Source organism: Alligator mississippiensis, chromosome 3 (genome assembly GCF_030867095.1).
Source record: "Alligator mississippiensis isolate rAllMis1 chromosome 3, rAllMis1, whole genome shotgun sequence".
NCBI classification, from domain to species: domain Eukaryota; kingdom Metazoa; phylum Chordata; order Crocodylia; family Alligatoridae; genus Alligator; species Alligator mississippiensis.
Window position 1 is genome coordinate 20,144,441 of NC_081826.1, and position 15,104 is coordinate 20,159,544.

At 43.1% G+C, this 15,104-nt stretch overlaps 1 protein-coding gene across 1 annotated transcript in view; it reads right to left on the reverse strand.

Annotated features, from left to right (window-relative positions):
• The window catches only part of FER1L6 (fer-1 like family member 6), a 95,792-nt gene that overhangs the window by 23,181 nt on the left and 57,507 nt on the right, over window positions 1-15,104 (reverse strand). Inside the window, exons 24-33 of the mRNA XM_059723470.1 lie at window positions 14,096-14,257; window positions 12,306-12,489; window positions 11,793-12,019; window positions 10,347-10,469; window positions 10,178-10,217; window positions 8,072-8,190; window positions 6,927-7,058; window positions 4,111-4,236; window positions 3,137-3,264; window positions 1,868-2,038 (exon numbers count right to left, since the gene is read on the reverse strand). Of these exons, the coding sequence (XP_059579453.1) occupies window positions 1,868-2,038; window positions 3,137-3,264; window positions 4,111-4,236; window positions 6,927-7,058; window positions 8,072-8,190; window positions 10,178-10,217; window positions 10,347-10,469; window positions 11,793-12,019; window positions 12,306-12,489; window positions 14,096-14,257 (1,412 nt within the window). The remainder of the gene's footprint in view (window positions 1-1,867; window positions 2,039-3,136; window positions 3,265-4,110; window positions 4,237-6,926; window positions 7,059-8,071; window positions 8,191-10,177; window positions 10,218-10,346; window positions 10,470-11,792; window positions 12,020-12,305; window positions 12,490-14,095; window positions 14,258-15,104) is intronic.

The following is a 15,104-nucleotide window of genomic DNA, read 5'->3' on the forward strand; positions in this document are numbered from 1 at the left end:
CCTGGAATCCAGAATCCCGATCCCTCTTTCTTTCAAAATAAACTGAGTAGGGCTCACTCTTTTCTTTTAAAATGCCCGAGAAGATGATGTCTCCACAGCTGACTTTTGTACAATAGTTTGGTGGCTGTAGCACTTGCGTATAAGGCTAGGGACAGACATTACACATAAACCAGTTTAAGTGATCAGAAACTGGTTTAAACTTGTAACAGAACAGATGTTCAGTGCACATAAACCAGTTTGAGATAAACCTGGTTGAATGTAGTATCAAACTTAACCAATTTGGCTCAAACCAGTTTATGCAATGTCTGTTCCAGACCCCTTGCTGGTTTAAGCTAAACCAGACACTCCTAGCATCCTGGCATGCTCTCTGGGCTGGGCAGGGCTCTCTGCTCTACAGCAGGGCTGACCCCTCCCCTCTGCTCCCTGGCTGCAGCTCTGGCACAGACTGTGGGCTGCTCCCCCCTCCCCTCACCACTCCCTGCTAAGCAGGAATTCCTGCCTCCCCTCTGCCTTGCTGAGGAGGTGTCTGTATATTAGCTAGCAGACCACATGCTGGCTGCAGTCCCTGCTGAGTCAACAGGTAGAATCAACAGGGACAATCAACAAGTAGCTGGTAATGTCCCTCTACTGTTTTCTTATTTGGGTGATAAACAGTGTTATCAATTCTCCCTGGGCTAATCAGAGCTTCTGCCATACCCCACTCAGCTCCATGCTGTGGAAGGAAAGGAAGGCTTCTCTAATGCCTCCTAGCTTCTAGCCTGAGCCACTGCAGGCATGTGCCTGCATTTCTGGGATTGCTGTCCGGTTACAAAACTGATTTAGCCTAGCCAGGTTATATTAACCTGCAAAGATTGAATCAATTCAGGCTCAGGCTTTTTGAATGTCTGTCCCTAGCCTAAGAAGAAGTCCTAGGTTCAATTTTCACCTCTGCCTGAGGGTATTCAAGCCCACAGCTCCCAGGAGAGTACCCCAACCACAAGACCAGAGGTTGTTCTGGATGGGGGCAAATGCCACCCTTCCTGTGGAAGCAGGGCTAACTCAGTGGCCAAGAGTACAAGAGTCATTGGGCAAGAGAGTGAGATCACACACAAAAGAAAGTCTGACTGCAACGTAGCAGTGGGGAGTCCTGACTTCCTGCCTAGGCTCCCATGGCTGTTTCTTTACTTTATCAAATGTCTTCGTAAGGTAAGACACAGAACAGGCAGCAGAACCCAGGAGTCCCCCCTCCCAGAGAAGTACTGAACCCCCAGGCTAGATTCAGGCTCCTTCTTGGGTTTTATCTGACCAAATGAATCTTAAATCCTTTTCTATATACTATATTATACATTAAATCAGGCCCAGGTCATGAAACAACACTCAGTCTGACTACTGATGTAGAACATGGCCTTATTTCCACTATCTCCAAAATCCAGAAGCAAATCCTCTTCTCTCATAAATATCTTAAATTACAGAGCGGTTTTACTGGTTGTGGTATAATTACTCTGCATTTCTACATACAAAATCAAGAGCAGGATGGAGTCTGTTCACTGCTGCACAGCCATCCCTGACAGCTATATTTATTTACACTTTTAGCCAGTAAAATTTCCAATTGAAGTTTCTTCAGTGGAGACATTTAAATATAGACAGTTGGCTTGTTAGAACATTTTGTGAGCAAACATTGCTCTTAGTTTTAAAAATCAAATGGTGTCCATACAGATTGTCAACTACTCTAAAGCTACTGCTGAACTTTGTGGCAGGATTCAATTTAGCAAACACTACAAAATGTAATGGTTGGAAAAAAGGCACTATTTGGCTGCATGTAGAAACTTCTCCACAGGTCACTTATTTACCACGTAGGCACACAACAAGCATCTGAAGAGAATCTTACATTTCATATTGACTCTGGAGCCCGCAGATAGCTCGGTGTCTGCTGTAGAAACGATTTTCCAGATCAATTTTTGTTTCTCCAATGAGGTCATCTGTTCCAATCAAGTCATAGTCATAGATCAGGATGGAGAGCAGGGAATCCTTTGGGAAAATGGCCTGTATTTCAAAAGACCTAGGACAAAAATGAATAAGCACTTGTCAGCCAAATCATTTTTAAAGCTAAATCAATAAAGATATAGCACAGTAAACACATGAATCAAGCAACACATGCTGAACCAAGTGTTTGGAAGAGGTGAAATCAGTAACAGCTAGAGATGCTCAGTGCTTCTGGAAAATGAGCTTTACTGGCCAGATTTTAAAAAGCTCTTGAAAATGTGGCCTCCATGGGCATGTCCAGATGAGTGTGCATGTGCAGTATGCGGTGCTTCAAACCACATGCACCACACATACCGGCATTTGCCACACTGCTAATTTGTAGTGTGATGGGTTTTTTGACACCTAGAGATCCCAGCAGCAGTGTGCACCACCTGAAACTGGAGCCTGCCAGCTGGAGCCACACTGACTGCCGGCCAGGCTCCATGCACCGTACTGCTGCTGCTGGAGCCCTGGGAAGCCCCCAGCACCCCAGGTAAGGCTGCTAGGGCCACAGCCTCCCCTACCCCACCTGAGGCAACTTGTCATGTGCCAGAGCGTGTGTGCATGAGACAGGGACGAGTGGCAGTGGCACCACTATGTAGTGCTGCTATTTGTTCCCCGGGGAAACGCATGTGCACGCTGGTTTGGGTGCACCCCGTGTGTCTAAAGCTGGGAATCCATAGCTAGGGCTACTTTTGAATAACGTACAGACTGCTCTTTTGGTTGATCCTAAAGGTAAGAATTTATTTCCATGCAATACTTAGATTTAAAAGATGATACGCCTTTTTTAAATAGGCTTTACTGTCTCAGTATCCATTTTACTTTACACCTAAATAATAGAGTCATTAATATGAGCTGACTAGATCATTTGTTGCTTCATTTCTTCTTGTGCAATAACATACAAAGCTTTCTGCAGATTGAATTTCAGGAAGTGTTGGGCCAGCATGGTAACTGAATAAGTTATGATCATGCAACATGACACAAATTCTTGGGATTTAATCAGTACAATTATATGACATCCAAACAGATATGCATCAGTGTATAACAAATGCACTCAGCTCTTCATAACAGCAGAAATATCTGTAGAAAACTAAAGGCAGGAGGCACCATGAATCAAAATAAAGCTATTACTAACCTCCCAAAAATTGGATTTAGCTGTTTGGGGATGTAGTTTTCACGGTCTTTAATTTCAGTTTTGCCTAGTCTCAGCACAATATATGGATCTGATTTGCCATCTGGATCAGCTGGGCTAAGGTTAAGTGCCTGGTAAGAACAAAAGACTGTTACATCATTGCTTCATGAAAGGTCACAGTTCAATGGATTGTGTTCTGTTGGAGTTAGCTGCTCACTGGTGCAGGAGGTGTTCTGAAAATGCAAAAGCTTAGCCAGCCCCATCTGCTAACATCATTACTACTACTAACTGGTGGTGGCTGTGGCTATGACTGTTGCTGAGGCTGCTGGTCATGGTTGCTGCTGTGATGGCTGTAGTTGGGTTTATGGTTGCTGGTGGCAGTTTAGGTTGTTAACACCAGTTAAGCACTGGGGGCATACTGTTTAGAGGATGCCTAGCCCCTGACTGCAAGAGGCTAGAGAGGTATGAGGGGGTCGCTTCTGGTCAGAATAGAATGGATGAAGAGACACAAAGTGGAAAGGCCAAGCAAGAAGCTGACTTTGTTTGAGGCTTTCAAGTCCAAACTACCTTGAGGATACCTTGCCCTTGCTGCTTTTTCTCTCCTTCCTTGCTTTGTCTCCCTTTCCCTCTCTTGTACTTTCCAAAAAAACCCCAAATGTCATCTTCTCAGGCTTGACCAGCGTCCCTGAGATTTTCAATGAGAAAGTTACAGAATCATAGAGAAGTCTCATCGAGAAGTAGGGCTGGAAGGAATCTCCATAGGTCATCTACCTACTCCATTTCAGGGCTACTAACTGCATATCAGGGATGACCCTTGAGATGGGCTAAAAGTCCAGTGCTGCTGTTCACTGCTCTTGCTGTAATGGAATTGTGCCATGTGGATAAAACTTTTGAGAAGCTCTCTTAGGTACAAACCAGAAGAAGACTTTGAGTATCAAACCATTATTTCAAGGCAGAAAGAGATGCTGTCTACTTACTGCCACAATGTACACCCTGATCAGGACTTTGATGGAGTGGTTTGGTGGTACCCCGAGCAAAACCTTAGGCTGCCCTCCGTCCATCAAGCTGGAATCTTCAGGACTTTTGTAGATGCAGAAAGAGCCCTGCGAGGACACAATTATTTATTTCTCTTGTAAACACAGTATAAGCCTCTTAGGGTGCTTAGCCATTTGCCAATTTCCATGGTTTTCAACATTGAAGGCACTGCGTCAGCCAATTTAAATGCACCTGCTCTTTCATGCAGGAGCAGCTTACTCTCAACCTTTTAACATATTAAAACTCCTTGTAACATTGTTTCTCAGAGCCTGTGTTCAGCCTTTGCTCAGTTGATCACAGGTTACTCAGAGCCTTGACCCTAAGAGAGACACTGACAGGTCCTAGTCTTTCCAGTCGGGGTGTGCGGAATGGGCCCTATTCGATCTGAATTCCGATTCAGCCCAAATCAGTGATTGATTCATTGATTCGGATCACTGTCCCCAATTCAATTCAGTCGAATCCATAGCTGAATATTCGATGCTGATTCGGGCATAGACACAGCTTTGGGGGGGGAAGGGGGGGCAACATGCTTGGCAGCAAACCCGGAAGTGGACCAGAAGTACTTCTGGTCCACTTCTGGATCTGCCGGGGAGCACACCAGGGGCCCTCCCATGCCCCCCTGGCTCAACGATCAACTGCGGGGGGACCCCAGGTGTCTCCCCAGACCCAGGAAGCACAAATCACCAAGCTGGGGGGTGGGGGGGGCTCCCCTGCATGTTCCCCAGTGGACCCAGAAGTGGTCCAGAAATGCTGGGGAGCCCCCCGTGCTCCTGTGGGACACTCCATCTGTCCCAGAATCTCAGCTTTCACGAGCCATGCCTGGTGCCTCGAGGTATGTAGAAAAAACATTTAAAGCTGCGCCTATGTCCGAATCTCTGAATCTTTCCAATTTGATTCAGAGAGATTAAAGGGTCTCCTGATTCGATTTGGATTCAGAGATTTGGTCACCAAATCAAGTCAAATCTCCACTGAATTGAATCAGTGACTGAAGCTTTGCATAGCCCTAATTTCCAGGGCTACTAACTGCACAGGAGTGATGGTCCTTGATACAGTTTGCAACAGGGATGCTCAGCTCTCTGACCCCATGAAGACCTGACCCAGTGTAGGGTCAGCCCACAGGTGTGATCCAGTGCTGGCTGAGCTGCACATGCCAGAAATAGCCATATGCTGGCTTGATACCACACGCTGCACAGGGTTGCGTGCTGACCCAGTCCTGTGTACCAGATTCTGCCATGTGCTTTCCTAACCTTATGCATCAGACCTGGCCACAGAGTGACCTTACACACCAGTCCTCCTACATGCCAGCATGTGTAGTGCTCAGGCTCACACCTATTTTACAGTGCATCACAAAGGAGATATTGCTTTGGCAAATGGAAAAGTAATATCCTGAAGACCAAAGTTTTGTGCCTTTCATTAGTCCCCCAGCTCACTGCCTTTCAATAACTGTATTTCATTAATTCCAAGCCATTCCAAGAAATACCCACAAGCTCCACTTCACAATTTTATTAAAGAAATGTCCATGACAGCTGTGGCCATTTCCATGTCCCAAATACTAATACCCTAAAGCTCACATCTTGCTCTTCCTTACACTGGTCTAACCTGAGTGTAATGTCAATTGGTTTAAACCAGGAGTGTCACATTCATCTGACCTTGTGAGGTGGATGAAAGGTGTGGGGCTGGTTTGCAGGCTGGACTGGGCCCATGCAATGGATCCAGCTCAGAAGGCTGGTCCAATGCGGGCACCTCATGCAGTGCATGCCTTGGACCAGCCTTGCACACTGCATGCAACATGTGCCAACCCTGGTCCAGGGCTCTCACACAGAGCTGGCATTGGGTGCCTGCTGTATGAGGTGGTCATTCCAGACTAGCCCTAGGTGCTGGCTCTGTTACATGGGGCTGGTCTGTGGGCGTGATCAGGACTGGCCTCAGAGCCAGTGTGCAGGGCTGGTCCAGCAGGGTACTGCATGCAGTGCATGCCCTGGACTGACCCCCTATGCCATGTTCAGTGCCTACAGCACCAGGTGCAGCCCCACACATTGTGTGTGGTGTGTGGGCTGGCACATGATGTATGCAGCATGTGGGGTCAGTCCAAGACCCACAGGCTGGATCATAGAGCTCCACAGGCCGGATCTGGCCCCCAATTTAAACAGTAACCTGGTAATGATGCTTTTATAACTTGGAACACAATTTGCCACTAAAAAAAACTTTAAAAGGGGTAGCCCCAGTGCCTAGAACAGAGTACTTCAGTCTGAAAGCAGGAAAATATTACTTTTGTTGTGCTTGGAATTACATTTGCAGATTTTCCCAACATGTAAGAAATGTGGAATAGTCTCCCTGTGGATGTAAGTAGAAGCTTCATCATTTAAGCTATTCAGTGTATTTGAAATTATCTTTCGGAAATGGGGTTACATTAGTAGCAGCTGGACTGCATAGCACAGTCATTCTGTTCTGGCTCTAATTACTGCGATGCAGTGCAGCTCTGGAATTGTAGCTATGGGCCCTGATTCGAAACAGTAGTAAACACTGTGGGCTGGACACTGACTTCAATTGTCAGGTAATAGAAGAGATCATAAAACATCAAACTTCCTAAAACTTCAAACTTTTCTGTAACACATTGTGACTTTGGCTGCAACAGGAGAGCTAATTATAGGAGCAGACTACCAATGCTTTTTGAAAAACATTCCCGGTACATGTGGAACGTCGGTGAAAACATGCCCCTCTTTAAACTGCCAGGCACCAAATCAGCATTTAAGCTCACCTTAAATTTTCCTATTATTCTGTCCTCATGGTCACCGTGGCCTTCATCACTGGATTTGCCTCTTAAGAGTTGAAAGGTCTTCACCCAGTCTTCAAAGTTATTAAATTCACTCTCTAGGTCTCCATCATAGATCTTGAAACATGGGAGAATGCTCATTGCTTAAGACGTAGTAAGTACATGCACAACCATTGTTGCAATAGAGGGTAAGCCCAAGATCAATTTTAGCTTGGAAAAAGGTTTTATAAAATCAAGTATTTGCAAAATTCTTTGGGAACCAACAGGAAAAGATCCCCTCCTCCACTGCTGCTGCAAAATGTTTTATTTTTAACAAATGTGCATGGTATTTTGCCACCCAAATATTTTAGCAGCACCTTAATGCAAAAGACATGACAAGAAGAATGGCAGCATGACAAAAAAAGAAAAAGAAGTATTGTCAATAGCAGTCTTACTGCACTAGATAATGCAATCCATTTATCATCTAAAAGAGGGTTTTCTACCTCTGTCTGCTACAGCATTATTCTGTGTGAATTTGAATGTAAAGGTGAAAGGGGGTACTCCATTTCTTTTGCTCAAGGTGAGGCCTTTCTAGTTTAAAAGATGATATAAAGGCTATCATTTCATTATATTACAAACTTGTTTCATGTCCCCTTTTGTACAACTCCTCGGTTTCTAATTATTTTCCTTGTTCCTAATCTTTTCTTTGAACCTCCTCTATTGTTACTTTGTCTTTTATAAGATAGGGAGAATAGCATCTAATATATTATTCCCAGTAAGAGCAGACTATCCATTTATATAAGACTTTGAATACTATTTACTTTCCCAATTCTTATACACCTCACATTTCTGGAGGTGCATTCCTGTGCTGATGTTAATAGATGTTTTAGACTAAATCATTGAACATGTTTAATTGCCTTGATACAATAAGGTGTGGAAAAATTCATTTAATTAGCTATATCCAAGGTGAAAACAAAAGGAAACAAAAAAGGAATAGGAGTCTAATATTTAGTAAGGGTGACATTCAACCCTCTTCTGAGTAGCAGTACAATGACTAAATTCCACTCAAGACTCACTGTAGGCGAAGTCCTGGGTACAGCAGTCAATTTTGCCTTTATAGGATAAAAACAAAGTAATGAAATATTTTTCACCTGCAAAGTTGCCAGATTTGGGGCTTCTTCCTTTACTTTCTTTTGGAGTAACTTATTTTTCTTCTTTTTTTCTGATGTCTCTTCAATGTTTAATGTTACACAGTCAGAAGTCTGCTTAGCTACAGAGATTTGATAACATCATTTAGGCGTTAGTGATTGCAATGATGGACCAACCTCACATGTTTTAGCTGAGTTGGCAAAAGAAATATACAGATGTCTTATTCCCTTCCTTCTTCTCCACTTACCCTCTCTCATCTCAAGTAAGTCAGAGATCCCTCTCCTTTTCCATGCCTTTTCCTTAACAGAAACACAATTTTTATACCACTCTGCTGCTGAGCACTGTCAGGTGACAGGATTATGCTTGTTTCCCAAACCTGGTGACTTCCATTGTCACTCTATCCTCCATGCACACATTATTTTCTCCTTGTCCCTCCTTTAATCCTTCTTCTTCAGCACTCCTTTTCAGGGAGAGGCTTATCCTGGTGGACTGCCACTGCCAGAATGACTGCCTCTTTGTGATCTCATATGACCCAGATTTTCCTCAAGGCAAAGGCAGCACAGAACACATCTCAGCATGCCTCTGACCTTGAGGAAGCCCCAGAGAATGTGAGCTGCAATGATGGCAACTGCTAAGCAGAAACAAATTGGTTGAGGCGCCGCCAAATACTGAAAAAGGCAAGAAGGACCTTTGAAGTCTAGGTATTTATTCCAACTTTCCACTGTTATTCTGGCCTGGTTGTATCTAGGCTTAAGTTTGGGACAGTCTCACCTTATCAACTGCACTAGCTCTAACATAAATAAGACATGATTATTATTATAAGGAATAACTTTATAACTATGCAAGCATTTAAGCACTGGGACAGATTATCTAGAGATGTTGTGGAATCTCCCTCCTTGAAAGTTTTTAAAAGGAAGTTAGGCAAGCATTTAACTGGAACAGTTTAGATAGGAATGTCCTGCCTTAAGGGGGAGGTTGGACTAGATGACCTCCTGAGGTCCGTGCCAGCCCTACTTTTCTATGATTTATCTATATTTTATATTAGGTATATGTTTATATTTAAGGGTATATTTATACATTGATTTGTATTTATATAAGAGTATATGTATCTGTATACTTATATTAACAATATAGGATTGGCAAGCTCAGTCCTAGTTGTATAAATCTAGATACAAATATGAAACATATCAAATAAAAATAATTTAGTGCTTTTCAGCTTTCAAGTTGTCAGCCTGGTCAACTGCAATGGAAACTCCACCAAACAGATTATCATTGTACATGGATATGATGTCAGACTTTTGTACAGCATTTCCTGTCTAGCAAAACATTTATCTCATGTAGACTGGTATGAAATCATCCATTCTACTAAGGTAATGGAAACTGTAGTCAGCTGCTGCTCCCAACATAATGACAACTGATATAGAAAGATCCTCAAAATGCTTTGGGAACCCTAAATTACTTCAACCACTCGAAAAATGCTGTCACCTCTAGGATGGGAATGAGGGCAGCTTTTTAAATATGAACAGCAACTCTGCACAGCCAGTACAAACATTAGATTTCCTTCCTTGTCAAATTTAAGAAATTGGATTAGCAAAAATATTTGCTATAGGCATGGGTCACTATTACAGTGACCCGTAAAGCAACAGATTACTGTGTTTTATTAATGCCTTTACTGTCTATTCTTGGCAAATCTCTCCAAGTGCTGATGCTAAAGATTCTTGAGTCGACTTTGAGTTGGACACAGCCGTGGTAAAGCCTCTCAATTCTGTAATCCTTCATAGTCTATTTGTAGTGTTTTGGTTCTGAGTTGCACTTAAAATTTTTCTTATATTTTGGACACAATACAGCTGCTGCCCGAGAATGTGGTTGTCTCCTTACAGCATGCAACCTTGTAAATTCATCCATCATCTTGAGGCTGAAATCTGCAAAGAACTGCTCATGACATTTTAATATATTTAATATCTAACCCAACATAACCTAATCCAGGTATCTGAAGACTTCAACCTTGATGCAATGCTACTAAAAGTAACCATGGACACGGTAAATATTCTTCAATTACCACTGAAACAAATTATTACAAGTAAAAATTATGCAAATATATTTCTCACTGTTGATGGGTTTTCCATCACTGGGATAGATTCCTTTTGCCTATCAAAACAAAAAGAGAATGGACAATATAAATATAAAAGGAACAATAAAAGTGAAGTCATTTAGCACACAACCTGGTTTTCAAATACCACTCATCCACTCAGTTGCACATTTAATTGAAGCCCTGACCTTTTGCATTTTTAGCACAGAAGCAAAGTACTTTGACCACCAGTCAATGACATTTTCAGCAGATTCATCCACTAGAGTTCTCTTTTTTCTCTTGGTAGATCGTCGGGAAGATTTACTTAAGTCCTAAGAAAAATGTAAGGAAAATGATGTTAAATTCAAAGATTGTGAGCTGTTAAAAGCCAAATCGATTGTGAAGATAAGAGGAACAATGTGGGTAGAATGGATTTTCTCTTCTAAGAACTAAGTAACTGTTACATTTATTTTGCTTCTCCCTATTTATAATCTAATAGAGAACCTGTTGTGGTTAACATGTTATCCATGCAGTTGCTACATTATTTTGACTGACACCAAAATAGTGTACTTCTAAAATCTGATACAAACCAAACCATTTAAAGGAAAGCTTTGCCATAAAGAAACTAATATTCAGGAAAATACATTTTTTGCTCTGCCCTGGTTTCTTTACCCCTCCCAGATCACTGAGTTTGGGACAGTTTGCAGATATACCCAGGACTTTCAGTATTTCCGACATGTGAGTTATGAAGCCAATAAGGATTCTCAATGGCCATTGAAAACACAGCCATTTTGCCCTTAGAAAAGTAAAAGACAGTACCTGCAAACCAACTGCTTGTGCAAGCAGTCCTACTGCCTTCAGTTAGATTACTCATATAACTCAGTATTGGGCCCTATTAAATTTGCATTCAGCCTTTCATACCAGTAAGGAGTTGCGGCATGTCATTGGCACGTATTTAGCAGTGCAGTTACAACAGTAGCTATCATAACCTGTATTAGATGCACACAATTGAATCACCTGGCTCTACCTATGCACTGTTCTTTATTGTATTGCCCTTGTATCTTTAAATGCAATGGTAAAACATGATAAACACACAAAGGCGTGTATATAGAGGGTCTAAACATCACTGCATTTCTTAGACCTTCAAATTATAAGTAAACTAGCAGCGTCTAATTATGAGAGGCTGCTTTCTTTACCTCACTGCCAAAACCAACTGAAATGAAATACAAAGGCCTCCAGTTGAGTCATTGTCTGTTTCTAATATTAAAAATGAAAGAATGACTATTATCAGTGAAACTGAAACCAAAAAAAAGAAAGAAAGAAACAGTTGCTGGCCCATATTTACACAAACAACTGATCAGAAAAAAAATATTTCAGTCTAAAATATATACTGCCCACCATGATAGCCAATATCATCTCACTGTTCCCTGGTGCTTCCCCATCCATTTATTCCCCAGTGGTCACTGGTCTGATATTCAGATTGCAAGGGCTGTGGGGAAGGGACCACCTTTTTGTTCTATCTTTGAATAGCATCAAGCCAGAGTGGCATCCAGTCCCATGACTGGAACTGCTAGGCTCTAAGACAACATCACTAATATAAATAATGAGAAATTACTTCCAAATAACTCTTAGCTGATGGCCTCAGCTGTGCCCACCTTTTGTTTTCCATCTTTTGTTCGCTGAGATGAGGACAATGAAGATTTAGGAGCAGGTGGAGTCAATGAAGAGGTAGCAGGTACAGTTGCTGGAGAAGGAGATCGTGCTGGAACTGGTTCTGGCATTCCTACTGCAGCAGTATCATGCTCCACATCAACATATATATGATCTATTGGGGGCGGCTGTTCTTGGGGTGATTCAAGGAGCTTTGATGACTCCGGTGATGCTGAAATTAGAGGCAGAGCAAGCTGGGTAAGACTTTGCCAGAAATGATGGTCATCATGTTGATGCTTAAACAGTTATTAACAATAATGCCTGTCCTTATTCATTGATAGTGCGCAATCTGGCAAGGGGCTAAGCAATTATCCCCAACCCAGAAATCCTTTAAGTAATGTTTTGCTTTAAGCATGTGTGCAGACTCACTGCAATAAATTATCAAATGACAATTGTTTCACCAAAATTATTACTTTGTATTTTTATTTGGAATTTGGTATTTTTAATCTAGAATTTACCTCTGTCGGTTTCTACAACTTCCACTGCCTTTGCTGTAGCTTCAGGAAGCCCCTTAGGTTTATATAGAAACTGCTTCAGGCAGTTGATGGTGTGTGTTCCAACAAGCGTGCTGCGACCAAAGGCTCTCCAGTCCACAACACAGATACTAAGGGGCGGGTGCAAAAGTTCATTTTCAGGTAATTCCTATCAAAAGAGAACAGACAACCCATTTGTTTTGTTTGTTTGCTCCTGGACTGAGTAGTCATGAAATGCAATAGCTTGACTGTGCTGGTTATTAAATGCGTCAAGGTGAACAAAATGGTTTAGAGCAGGGGTGGCCAACCTGTGGCATGCATGCCACAAGTGGCACAGGTAGCTGCTGTGTTTGGCTCATGGCAGATCAAGTTCGGGTTAGGGATCAGAGTGGCAGATCAGGTAGAAAGTGGGGGAGCAGAGTAGCACTGGTGGGGGTGGGGGGGGACAAGGTTTAATTTGTGACACCTGCCAAAAAGATTGGCCACCACTGGTCTAGAGCAGTGAAGAAGAGTGAATGTTGAGAGGAAAGAATTTATCAGTCCAATAATAATGTCCCTGACAGTGACTTTGCCCTTCTACCTCCTAGTTTCTCTTTCCATAACGTGAGGACAATATAGATTCATAGATGCTAGGGTCAGAAGGGACCTCAATAGATCATCGAGTCCGACCCCCTGCATAGGCCGACCCCCTGCATAGACAGGAATAATAAATACTTACCTATTATGGAAGGCTTTGGTGAGGATTAACTAGGTAATGTCTCAGTGGCAATGTGTAGGGAATGCACGGGGGTGCACGCGCACCCCCTGAGAGCACCAGTGCACCCCCTGTCAGGCTGTGCTCCCTGGTCAGGCGATGGGCGGGGGGGGGTGGCAGGTGGAAGTGCCGGTGCCCCCCACTGTGAGTGCCGGCCGGGGAGCTCAAGTGCTAGATGTAGACCGCTTCCAGGAGTGCCATGGCCTCTTTCGGGAGCAGTATGGCAGCTCACCAGTTGGAAAATTCTGCCATGGGATGACCCATCCCCCACCCCCGGTTGGTGAGGTTGGCCGTGGGGGAACGCCCCCGGTCAGAGAGATTGCCTGCACTGACTGATCACTGGGGAGGGGGCACATGCCCGCCCTGACTAAGGTGGCACCAGTCATCCATGTAGTGTCTATATAGCACTTTAAACATGTCAAGTGCAACAGAAGTTAAAGATACCAAAATAAAACAGAAACAATTTAGGTAGTACTGCCACCCCTGAGATAGCATTGTGCTTTATGAATACATCAATAGCTCTTCATCTCCACTGTCAGTTCCTGTCCTACAGGCCAGTGCACAGTAATTAAAATGTCCAAGCATGCCTAATAAGGGATAGATTCAAGTCAACAATATAAAAGTCTTCAATGCTCCTGGGCCACTTAACCGCCCAGTATGGTAATAAGGGTTTAAAAAGAAAAGAAATCCAAATTGTAACATATCTTTGGGGAGAAAAAATTCCTGCTGTCTAGCAACAAGTTCCACCCAGTGGATCTAAATGTAATTGCAATATGTTTCATTAATGATCTGGCCTAATTGAGATGCAGCTTCTGAAGAGTTTCGTCTTCTAGCAAAACATTGGTAATTGTATCCATCTGGAGCACCTTTAAACGATTAGGTTAATGTATAAGTAATGATTTCTCTCAATGTATAATTAAGACACAGAGGAGCGGTCTGGCAGGGAATCACTGAAATGAGCCATTCGTTTGTGTCTTTCACAGGGACCACACCATGGCCAGGGGCACCACATAGTACGCACCACTTCAAACCAATCTGCTTGGACGTTGAAGTTGGGGTTTTTCTTGTAGCTCTGGATGACACACGATTTAGCGGCTTTCCCTGCACATTCAATGAGAACTTGGGGGCGGTCTACAGAGAGAAGCTGGACCTTCTTCAGTTCACGAACACCCCAGAACAGAACCTATATGGAGGGTTGAAGAGACGTGGTCAGCAACATGCAGCTACCACCAGGAATCAGGGGGCAGATTCACTCTGGCAATACCGAGCAGCAGAGCATACTTCTAAAGCTGGCCCCAGAGGACTACAAGAACTTGCCTCAGACAACTGTCATTTTCTGCAGTAAAAAAATGGCATTACAAGTTAAAGCAACTAACAACTTCTAATCATTAACCAAACACTGAGATTATCATCAGCAACAGCTGCAGCAATAGCAACAATAATAGTTTTATTTGTAATATTCCTCTCCTTTATCAGGAGCTATTCACCTGAACACAAGCTATTCACCTGAACAGTCACCTTCTCAGGAAACAACTTGGCATAGCCCATTGCCTATGTGATGGGAGTATATAAACCCCACCCTAGCTGGGAAGAGGTTAATAGCAGCTACCCTGCTCAACTAGGGCTCATGGCTACATCTGGATATGGACATTTAACTGAGTCAGCAGGCAGACCTTCAGAGGATGCAACTTTCCTTTAGAAGTGGCTTGGAAAACGGAGGCAACGAGGAGAGTTTTGAGTGGGGAAGAGTTCAAGTGTGAGAAGAGCAAGTGCCTGGTGTCAGCCCTTAAGAAGCCTAAAGAAGTAGGGTTGCTATTTTGCCAGGAACTGGGTGATGTGTCTAGAAAGGACTAGAAACACAGGCCTAGAGCTGCCAAAGAACTACTGTGTTGAGTTTGATTTGATATTTTCTTGAGGGTAATTGAGTTAACATACTCTTTGGTGGAGAACTAAGGTCATGTAGATGATGGGGGTAGTCAATCTGCTGCATAAGTGCCACAAGTAGCAAGGGAAACCTGTGTGTGGCCCGT